This window comes from Aotus nancymaae, unplaced genomic scaffold, assembly GCF_030222135.1.
Source record: "Aotus nancymaae isolate 86718 unplaced genomic scaffold, 86718_ANA_hifiasm-v0.15.2.pri h1tg000059l, whole genome shotgun sequence".
NCBI classification, from domain to species: Eukaryota; Metazoa; Chordata; class Mammalia; order Primates; family Aotidae; genus Aotus; species Aotus nancymaae.
The window spans coordinates 77,380,831-77,392,871 of record NW_026988473.1 but is presented as its reverse complement, the minus strand read 5'-3'; the positions used below and the strand labels follow the sequence as shown (position 1 = coordinate 77,392,871).

The window sequence follows — 12,041 nt, the reverse complement described above, 5'->3', positions numbered from 1 at the left end:
TCTCAAGAGTGAGGCTGAGAACAAGGAGCAAAGTTTTTTTGACGAAACAATGTTTGAGAAGTCATATTATTTGTGGAGATACATTATTTTGTTTCATTTCTTCCAACAAGTATCATTGGCATAGTCAGAACCCCTTAATATCTAAAAATTAATTCCCCTTTACCTAACCTAGTTTAGTGATAATTTTAAATGAAAATAACCATGCAAATAACCACCTTACGTGAAACTTTATTAAAATGAGAAAGAATGCAATAAAACTACTTTGTGGTTTTGTTTTCATTAAAAAAATAAATTTAGAAGGGAGAAAAGACAGCTGAACAACTCGTCTTACTAAGATGTGTAATAAATAAGGCATTTACAATAATTATTATGAAATTGTGCAGCCTCCACATGTATGAAAACTGTAGAGCTTGTACTATGAAATCACATTGTCAATGGTTAGCAGGCTGAAATTCAAAATCTTTTGTGTATGCTGTTTGATATGACATTCAGGCAAACTATGAACAGAACTATTAGCATTTGCATTCCCTTCTATGTAAAGACTATAGCTTCTATCCAGTTACCCATTTCCTTCCCCTCACCAAGATGAAGATGAGACAGTACGTAAGGTCCCTTCACCAGAATATTTCTTAGGTCCTTGTCATTCACGGTGACATTCAGATGATCCGCTGCTAAGGCAGGCATACAAGTATCACTCATCTCGTGTTGGCATTGGCATCCCAGGGCATCTTGCCCAGAGCTAAAAGCAATTTCTCAGTCTTGTAATAAACAAAGTTGCTGTTATCAATCTTACACCTAATGTCTACGGATAGGTACAGGCAGGATAGATTGCCTCATAACGGGTTGAGTTTCGTTCTTTAATATTTTATTTTTGCATTTGAACCTTTGAAATTACATATTAATTTTAAAAGCTGATTTAATGGTTTAAGAGAATTGGCCACCAAGATTATCTTTTTCTCGCCTTTCCTTTTCCTTTTTCTCTCCTCCCGTAAAGGGCTATGTCTTTAAAAGGCATGGAATCGAGTATCCTGAGAGATCCCTTCTCCCATCCAGTCACCTACATTGATAAATTCCTCCTGGTATTTCTCATACAATAGGAATGTTATTATTTCACAGAAGATGGAGACTCGTAAAGATGCCCCCTAACTGAATGAAAAATCGGACTTCAAATTCAAGCCGGGACTTGCCTCCTGCAAAGCTTCCCTCCCCTACGGAGAGCTTACTCTAAGCTCTCGGGGAGTCCCTGATTCATAAAGGGAGAGCCTAACCTGCTCTTTTACAGATTTCAGCCCTTCCACAGTCTGAAATAGAAATTCAATTTCCCTAGTTGATTTTTGAAAGTACAAACATTGCCACAGAAACATTGTAAAAATGTATAACATGAAGTGAATTGTAAACATTCAAGTATTTCTACAGGTTTTAATAAAAACAGCAGTGATTAAGAAAAAAGCTTATAACTTTGCTTTTTATAACAAGCAGTGCATGGGTTATTTATATCAAAGAGGAAAAGGCAAGGAGAGCTGGTTAAAGCCTCCAAAAAATTTATTTTGTCTCATTCTATCAGCAGACACTGACTTAGACATTTCCAAGAACTCCTAAGAAAGATATTTTCTGTTGAACAACCAACGGACACATGTTATACAACAATGTTGAAAAATTAGTGCCCTTCTGGTGAAATGTCTGAGGTACTCTAACTTTTTCTAGAAGCTGTTCATCTAGAAACTGGTGGTTAGCTAAGAAAGCAATGTTTAAGAATTATAAAAGATGGAATATAAAGATATCTTTCAGAGGGTCTCCCATTCACACTGAATCCATCCAGAGAATAGATTAAGAGTTGACATTCTCAGCCATGCCCATTCTCCTTTTTCTGTGTTTTGTATCTGAGGATTATTCACAGCCCGTTTAAAAATAAATAAATAAAAGCAAATCGCTTTTGATGATGTTTTAGAGGATCAGAAACCTGATCCAGGATACAGTGTCAACCTTCCTTGGTGAGTGATGGCTTGGTCCAGTTTCCCTGTTGGTTGGCATCTGGTCAGCTGTGGGACATCACCCCTTCCTGTTGAGGGGGACCAGATGATTCACAGGGCATCTGTAGGGAGAGCACAGGACTGGACTTCCTGGTAATCTGTCTGCTTCATTGAAGAGCGGAGTCTGAGGGAAAGAATCACTGTGGCGATCAGAAGGAGGAGTCCAATGATGAAAAGGATGACCAAGGCTGCCTTGGCTCCCGTTGGACCCAGATTCTTCCCAAAGAAATAGAGCTGCTCCTTGCCAGGTTGTTCTGTGAAAAACAAAAAGTGTCAGTCCCCTACCATTTTTGAGGAGTGAAATGTTGACTCATTTACACGGGGAGAGGGTATCATTACCGTTAGATGGCACTGTGGCTGGGTGAGATGCCCCTCCAGGAGATGTGGTGGAGTAAGGAATCCTGTTGTCTGCACAAAGAAGACAAGTTGATTGTTTCATTAACAGCAGAAGGGGATTCTTTTCATGACATGAGAATTTCATTTCACCAGTGAGGACTTATCCCATCAGAATCTGCCAATCATTTCTGGATTCTCACCGTGCTACTTCATTCCCATGTACATACTTTCCTGCCCCATCTGCCTTTCCCACTTCTGCTCACCCATTGACTCTATCTGGAGCATCATGGCCTCTGTGAAACTTTGGCTAAGATCCTCCACCTGTTACCCATTCCCTCCTACTGCTGCCACTAAACCCTGTACTCTGCATTCTGCTATGGCGTATAGCATACTTGATTACAGTTACATATTACATTATATCTCTTTTACTTGACAGTGAGCTTGTTGAGGGCTATATCTGGGTTTTTGTCATGCCTTCTGTTTTCAAGGTCTACAGGAAGCTTGGTGCCATCATCTGGCATCACCGACGGACAACAGTACCTATGTTACGAAGGACCGTGTAGGTTGTCTCCATGCCAGCATGAATGTGGTCAGACACATGACAGTGAAGCAGCCATGTCCCTGGGTGATCTGCAAACAGTTCAATGGTTTGGAATGTCCCAGGAAAGAGATCATACACATCTTCTCGGTAAGATTTATCTACCTGCAAAAATGTTTTTAAAAACAACAGCTAGTAGCCTTCTTTGCTCAGAACAGCAAGAAGAGAAAGAAGAACAAAAACAAAACCCACAGTAAGCAAAAGGAAGGACATAAGAAAGAGCAGAAATCAAGAATAGAAGTACAGCAGAGTTATCTAAAGCTGATTCTTTGAACAGATCCATAAAATCAATAAATTCTGTAGTAGCCAGCTTCCATGATGACCCACAAGGATCCCCACTCTCCTGGTGTTCATAACCTTTGCAGTTCCTACCTAAATTGTATAAGGGTCAGTATATGTGACCTATAGCATGTGGAAGAAGCATTGGCATTCCAGTTCCAACATAAGGTTATCGAGACTTCTGTCTTAGATGCTCTCTCATCCTTTTCTCTTGGATTACTCACTGGAGGAAACCAGTTTTCACATCTTACCCACATGATCAGGAGCGGAAGCTGCTGGTCAACAACCATATGAGTAAGTTTGGAAGTGGAAACTCCAGCTACAGTGAAACCTTTGAAAACTTCAGCTCTGGTAGATATCCTGATTGCCTCCTCATGAAAGATTCTGAACCAACCAACTAGCTAAACTACTCCCAGCTTCTTGATCCAAAGAAACTGTGAGATAAGTGTTTTAGGCCACTAAGTTTTAGAGTAATTTGTTATGTACCAATAGATAACTAATACAGAGCTCTGGGCAGACTAACCAAGGGAAAAGGGAAAAAGACACATTAGAAATGCCAAGAATGAAAGTGAAGGCATCACTAATATCTTACAAATATTAAAAAGGAAATACTGGAGAAACACCTCTGATCCATAAATTCTACAATGTAGATGGTATGAACAAATTCCTTAAAAGACACAAACTGCTGAAGATCACTCAAGAATAAATCAGTAACTGGAATAGCACTTATCTATTAAAGAAACTGAAATTGCTTCAGGATATTCTAACAAATTAAACTCCAGATGGCTTTACTGGCGAATTCTACCAAACATTTAAAGGAGAAATAATGCCAATGGTTAACAAATTGTTCTAGAAAATAGAATAGGAAAGAACACTTCCAACTCATGAGACCAGAATTACTGTGATACCAAAACCAAACAAATGCATTAGAAGAAAAAAAAAAGCTACAAGCGATGAAAAGCCCGTAACAAAATACTAGCAAATCAATTCCACAAAAAGGAATAATAAATACATCATGACCAAGTAAGGTTTATCCTGGGACTGAAAAAGTGTTTAAAAACTCCAAAATCAATAAATGTAATTCAGCAATGGATTGAAGAAGAAAAAGCGTCTGATAATCTTAATAGATGCGGAAAAACCATTTGATATAATGTAACATTTGTTGATGATCAAAACTCTGAGCAAATTTAGAAGGAAACTTCCTCGACCTGATAATGGGATCCACAAAAAAAGCTACAGCTAACTTTATGTTAAAAAGTGAAAGACTAAATGCTCCCCTTGTAAGATTAAGAACAAAGTGAGGATGTCCACTTTCACCACTCATATTCAAAATTGCACTACAGGTCCTAGCCAGTGCAATAAGACAAAAGAAATAAAAGATATACAGATTGAAAATAAATAAAGACATGTCTATTCACAGACATGATTATCTGCATAGAAAATCCCCCTACAATCTACAGGAAAACTATTGGAACTAAAGTGAGTTTAGCAAAGATGCAGGATGCAAGGTCAATATGCAAAAAATCAATTATATTTCTAAATACTGGCAAAAAACAACTAGAAATTTTAATAAAAACACTACTATTTACACTATTAGCAAAGCCTCTTATACATTTAGGTGTAAATCTAAGAAAATATATGCAAGATCTGTATACTGAAAACTACAAAATGCTGATGAAAGAAATCAAAGAAGAGCTAAATAGATAACCCATGTTCATGGATTGAAAGCCTCAATATTGTTATGTTAGTTCTGTCCAATCCATTGTATAGACTCAGTGCAATACCAATCAAAATCCCAACAGGATTTTAAAAATCAAAATCAGCAAGTTATTTGTAAAATTTATATGGGAAGTCAAACATCTAGAATGGCTAAAACAATCACCATCTGATTTTGAGACTTATTATAACACTAAAGTAATCAAGACATTGTGACATTCAAGAAAGGGCAGGCTATAAACCAGTGTAACAGAATAGAGAGCCCAGACATAGACCCACATATATGTGGTCAATATGATTTTGACAAAAGTGAAGAGCCAATTCGATAGAAATATAATCTTTTCAATGAGTGGTGATGAAATATTTGGACATACATATGCAGAAAAATGAACCTTATTTCATATCTTGAACCACATACAAAAATTAAAATGTCTCAGAGCCCTAAATATAAAACCTGAAACTATACCACTTGCAAAAGAAAACAAAGACCTTTTTGTGACCTTGAGTAAGGCCAAAATTTCTTATCTATGACACCAAAAGTATGATCTATAAAAGAAAACAAAAGAAAAACTGTACTTCATCAAAAATTAAGAACTTCTATTTCAAAGCTGTTAAGAGAATGAAAAGATAAGCCACAAACTGGAAGCAAATATTTGTGAGTCACATCACTGAAAAAGGATTTCTATCCAGAATATATAAAGCCCTCAAACCCTATGATAAGGAAACAAGTAATCTAATTTTTTTAAATGGGCTAAAATGTGGACACTTCACCAAAGATTTACAGATGACAGATTATAAATAAACACATGAAAAGATGCTCAATATCATTAGCCTTGCAAGGGGGGAATGCCTAAGGGGAAAAGAAATGAAATAAAAACTAAAAATACCAACTGCACGTTGTGGATGTGCAACACATCGAGTGCTGATATATTTCTTTGGAAATGCAAAATGGTACTGCCTCTTTGGAAAACAGTTTGGCAGTTTCTTATGAAATCAAACACACTTATCCCATGGCTTAGCAATCTTACTTCTAGGTATTTTCTCAAGGAAAATGAAAACTTATGTTCACACAAACACATGTGCACGAATGTTTGTAAGGACTGGATTTGTAATAAACAGCAGAATGGATGAACGAACTGCATCATATCCTTACAACGGAACCCTACTCAACAATCAGATGAAACAAACCAGCGATACACGTAACAAGATGGATGCAATTCGGGTGCCTACGCTACATGAAACAAGCCAGATGCAAGATGCTACAATCTACGATTTCCTCGGTTGCTGCGTCTATGGAAAGCAGTCTCTGACCCGAGGACTGTCCAGGTGCTCGTGCTAGTTAGCCCTGTCATAGTGGAGTGCTCTTGGTCTTAGAACACTGCATTTTGCTGACAGAATTCCTTCAGCTCTATCATGAAACACATTTGGGTGCTGGAGAGATTGAAATCTGTTGAAACAAAATGATTTCCTCAGTTGATGATGCATTTGGGCATTTTGCATTCTTGCTAATGAAAAAGAGAGTCTTTGCTCATGTGACTGAGAAAGCCCAGTGAAAGACGCCACAGACGTCCAGGACTGACTCCTGGCCCCAAACCATTGATGGCAAAGTCCTATATTTTGACATGAAGCACAGCATACCGTGAAGAGCTGCCTGGGTTGGTCTTTGGCCTTTTCTAGCTTGACTTTTCTGGGTCTTTCGTATCTGAACACTGGGGATTGACTGCCCCTGGGTGCCTGGAGCTTTTCAAGAGGCGATTGTTTCCTTGTGGCATGTCTATGCTGACAGTTCCTGGAGACTCCCCTTCCTCTTTGAGTTCCCCCATGCAGGCTGTATTCCCTACAAGCCCCACTCTAAGCTTAAATTGTTTCTTGGAAAACCAGTCTTGCAAGACAAAGGGTTGTGGGTCAACAATGGCTTTCCCTCGGAGCTATTTTTATTTTACTAGGAGATTCCTGGTAAAATTACCAGTGCCTTCATCTAAGTAAATAAATCTCTGGTGTAGGGAATTTGAGGTATGTGGCATGACAAGTTGGGTGGATAATTTGGCCTGGGAGGGGGTTTCTTTTCAACAGCCCCTCCTCCTCATACGTAGGAACAGAACATTTTACAAATCAATCTAGTTAAGTCTCTTCGTGTCTGTTTCCTTGTCTATAAAGAAATAGAAATGATGATTTAAAAAAAAAAAAAGGCAAAACTATAGACACAGTGGTTGCCAGGTGTTAAGTATGGGGAAGTAGTTGACACTAGAGGGTGCAATGGGGAAATCTGTAGGGGAAATAAAAGTATTCTATATTTTGACTACCATTGGTTACACTACTGTATGTCCTTATCAATGGAGAACTGTACACTAGGGTGAATTGTATTTCATGTAAATTATATTTTTTAAGTATATTATAACTTTCATAATTTTATGTATTTTATTAAATTTTATAAATTTTTAATATAATTTTTAAAATGTGAGTTAAAAAAAGCCAAATTCTGAAAAGCAGCATAGCCATTTAATATGTGAAACTCTAATCACAGCAGACTAATACTTGGTGTCCTAAACAATGCTGAAATACAGAGAGGAGAAAGGATATGAAGTGTCTTATTAAAGTTACCATTTATTCATGTCTAACTAGAAAAGATCAATTCCAGTTTTCCCCACACATTGAATGTGATTGTTCTTTTCTATTCCACTTCCTTGTAGAAAGCACTGAGAACTTGAGATGACGGATTATTTGGATCTTATCCATGGAGATTCTGATTCAGCAGGTCTGGGGCGGGGCCTGGCAATTGGATTTTTACATAGTTCTCCAGGTGGTTCTGCTGTACAGTGAGCACCACCCATATGGTATAGCTTGATGCTAGAGGGTTGAAGGTCACACATGGTCCAGCACAGCTCACTAGGGCAAAAGTCAAGACAAAGTTTGATGGCTCAGGCCAGAACTTAAAATAACTCCTTTACTGGATAGAGTTATTCTGTTAGCTAATCACACAGAAAAAGAAAAAAGTGGGGAGAAGGAAAGGGAAAGAGAAAAGGGAGGGTGAGGAAAAGGGACAAATGCTGTCAGTACTTTCATATACAATATTAACAGCATATTCCAGAATGGTCGGAGTTATCCACAGGTAATTGATGAGAAAACTCTCATCTGAGGCTTGGAGAGATTTTTATAAGCACAACGACATACATATACATATTAAGAAATATCTACCAGGGAAAGGGTGCAATCGCATTATTCTGTTTCATTCTCTCCTCCCCTCAAAGCATTATTACCAAGTAACTTTTATTTTCCATGGAGATACATTGAATTTGTTAGTTCAAAAAAGTCTTTCCCAAAGCACTTTCCTTATACTTACTTTGAAAAGAAAGCTCTCGGCGTGATAATGGATGGTATGTATGTCTACTTCACTTCCTATCCCTAACAAATACCAGTTTGTCATTGTGTCTTCGTTCATTATGAGGCCGTGGAGATTCCCAAAAATCTTTCCATTAATAGCTTTAAAAAGGTGATAAGAAAATAACCTTTGGTTAGTTAAAAGATAAGCTGATTTTTGAAATGTTTCCAGAGGATCTTTAGGTCACTGATATTTTCATCTTTCTGGTAAACATGTAACAATCTCTCAGCCCTAGCAATGTCCCACCATTCTAGACCCAAAATTCAGATTACTGAGAAATCTTTCTATAAAGAGAATGAGAATAAAGAAATAGCAGTTTTAAAGCCACATCTTGATGGCAGTGTTTTGTTTATTCAGCAGAATAGCTTTATGAAGGGAATTATGGGCTCATTGGAAAGGTAGCCAGATTTATACCACTCTACAGAGAGTAAACTAAGGCATAAACAAGTTTATATAAATCAAAATGGAGTGAATTAGAAGCTATTTTCTTAATATTTCACTTGTTGAGAATCTCCAAAAATAAAAGAGAGCTTCACAAGGGCTGAGCCCGTAACCTAACAATGACCAGAGCAATCTGAGTTTACAGGATGGTGACTCCCACTCCTCCGGGGTCTACTGACTTTTTATTTTGTGCATCACGGCACAACCAAATGACCTGCATTCATTAAAAATGGAGCGTATACTAAGAAATCTCTAAGAGAAGAAAGCAGAATTGGTAGTGGAAAGAGTAGCTGAATAGGAAATCAGGCTTCTATATTCTAATCTATATTAACAACTAGCTTTGTGACCTTGGGCAAGGCCTTTTTGTTCACTTTTGGTCCAAAATAGCTGCTGGTGAGAAACTGTGGATGTGTCAATTCGAACACATTACTCCCACCAAAAAACTACCTTAAATTATATAGAATTAAGTAGCATAGATACATTAAAATAGAAATTTGAGATTTTGTTTCATATCCCAGAAACAATTAAATCTGGACCTTAAATTTGATCAAATAGAAGTTATCACATATTCTTACAAAAATATGACAATAAGCAATGATTTGTTTTTAAAGTATTACTTCACAGTCTTAGAGTTTAGAGATCCCAGCATTCAGAAATACATGCCCCTACAAGTTGGTTCAAAGCCTCAGTGACTTTGTTGCCGGCCAACCAGTGGCTAGGCTAGTTCAGTCTGAAGGAAAGCGTTAGAGGACTTCCTTCAGTCCAGGTGCCCCTGGGAAGGAGAAAAGGCTCAGAGAAGGATGCTGGGAGCCTCCTACATTTACAGGAATTCCTGTGACCTTATCTCAACATAGGCTTCTTTTTAAACTTCAGGTATACCATGCATTCTGTTGCTTTCCTCAAAATCATCAGTGTGCTTAAAATTTCGTGGATCTTTGTTGAGATACTTCTTAATATTGTCATCCAGATACCAGGATTCATTCTCATTAAACACCAAAAACAAAAGAGCAAATTCATAATAAACATCACTTCTTCTTCCCTTTTCATTCAACACTCCTTCTCGGCATGTAATCAGAGGACCCATCAAACCACTATACGTATCCTGGAAGATAAATAAACTGAATTTAAAAAGCCATTAAGTAATTTAATAACATTTCATTCCACCTGCCACCACTCTAGTGTAGGGTCGTAATACCTCACCCTGGACTAGAAACTGATTCCTCTCTCGGCTCTGATTCACCCCACCTCCAGTCCCTCCTGTTGACTACTAACACATTAATCTTTATACTCCCATATCTAGAAGTCTTCAGTGATTCTACATGGTCTGCAGAATTAAATACAAATCCTTGCAGGTCCGTGAGCCCCTCTCTGTGCCCTCCTAATGAACTTTTCTGGCTTAGGCTACCCCTTGGTTTCCTATTGAACCCCATATGATAGCAAAATGGAACTCTCAACATGTCCCAAACATTCCCCCTACTTTCCTATTTTCATCTTTGCTCATCATGCTCTTTCTTCCTAGACTCTCCTTCCAAAGCCTTCTGTAGTACTTTAGTTAGCCTGCCACTCCTATAGAATTCACCAGATTCAGACTTGTACAGTTACAAGTGTGGACATGTATTACTTTCCCCACAAAGTTATACGTTTCTTCAAGACAAGAGTATCTGCATCTCTCATGGTATTTGGTGGGGTCATTTGCACATCACAAATGCTCAATAAATATTTGTTGTGATGCGTAAAATAATAAATATGGATTTTCCCATAATTCTCATATGTAAGTTTATTCAAGTGCCTCGTATACCTATCTCCTGAACTCTAGAACTGTCTAGTACAAGTCAAGGACATGAATACAAGCCATCTAATGTCTAAGACGAAGGTTAAGATAATCCCTCCCATTTTTTCTCTAATAGGCAATGCTTACATCTTACATCAGATAACGACTTTAGGTTGGACTTTGGTTTATGGGATGTAATTAAGACTGTGCTTGTTTTACATACACATAACTGGCTCAAATTCAATATTGAAACTTTGTCTTTTATTTCAAAGTTAGATCATTTATCATTCAAATAGTTTTATAGTTTCAGTTACTATGTTTAGAGTGAACTTTCTTTTCCTGAGCCCTAGTAGCCCTGGTAATGCATTTAAAATGAACAGGTTTCACACATCCAAAACCATAAATCAAATAACTTGTATTCTAAGTTATTTTATTGTTATATATTTACAAATCCTCTTTTGCTTGAAACCTTTTATCTTTTTCAGTTCTAAATTTGGTAATTGAAATGTTGAGATTTTGTTTGTTTTTAGCCCACATACTTTAAATTAAGGGTCAGCAAACCTTTTTTTTTTTTTTTTAACTTTTGGAAAGCGCCAGATGGTAAATATCTTTGACTTTGTGGGTCATACAGTCTCTGTTGCAGCTACTCAAGTCAACCATTGACAATGGAAACATAAACTCGGCATGGCTACATTTGGTAAATGGCCATAGTAGGAGACCCTTGCTCTGAATCATGACACACTTTCACATATACCAACCCAAGTCGTGATGACCTGAGTAATCAACTTTCATCCGGACTATTTTAAGCCTTTTGGTTGCTCCGTCCCCCTTACCTTCACAAAGTTTACTGTTGAATAGTAGACCCATGGAATACAATTGGGATCAGAAGGCCCTGGACCAGATCTTTTAGGGATATTCCATCTATAAGTTTTTACTTCTCCTGAAACAAATGAAATGGAAAAAAATTATTAGAATTACCTGTGAGTCAGATGATTTATCTGAAGAAATACAAGCAGGCCTTCATATATTTCCATTAATGTTTATTGCCGGAGAGAATTACCCATTCATTACACATGTCCTTATTAAACTCTCCTCTTGATTTCTACTATTTCAAAATGAAAAAGGAGATTTGTCATCTCAAGCTCTAGCCTTCCCTAGTTTTCCTGTTTCTATTGCCAACTGGTGTGTATTCAGGAAATAAAAACATTTTGTACCTCACTGCTTTTCTCCTTAAATGTTTATCTCCCTCCCAAGAGCTGCCCTTGAGCACATCTTAGTCATCAAGGACCTCTGCCTTGGCCTCTTAGGAGAGTCACCAGGGAGCTTTGTAAGCTCTTGTTGCTCAGGCCTCACCCCAGACCAGTGAAATCAGAGAGTCTGGGGTCTAGGACTCTGGTGCCAGTGTTTTCTAAAATCTTCTCGAGTGGGCAGGTGAGATCTGGTGAGAACCAGAATCAGAGAGACCTAGTTCCAAACCTCAACACTATGACT

At 37.7% G+C, this 12,041-nt stretch overlaps 1 protein-coding gene across 1 annotated transcript in view; it reads right to left on the bottom strand.

Moving 5' to 3' along the window:
• Positions 1-221: 221 nt before the first annotated feature.
• Positions 222-12,041, bottom strand: part of HEPHL1 (hephaestin like 1) — an 87,335-nt gene continuing 75,515 nt past the window's right edge. The window contains exons 15-20 of the mRNA XM_021665637.2: positions 11,384-11,490; positions 9,659-9,881; positions 8,300-8,439; positions 2,907-3,069; positions 2,370-2,438; positions 222-2,284 (exon numbers count right to left, since the gene is read on the bottom strand). Coding sequence (XP_021521312.2) covers positions 2,082-2,284; positions 2,370-2,438; positions 2,907-3,069; positions 8,300-8,439; positions 9,659-9,881; positions 11,384-11,490 — 905 coding nt within the window. The 3' untranslated portion in view covers positions 222-2,081. The remainder of the gene's footprint in view (positions 2,285-2,369; positions 2,439-2,906; positions 3,070-8,299; positions 8,440-9,658; positions 9,882-11,383; positions 11,491-12,041) is intronic.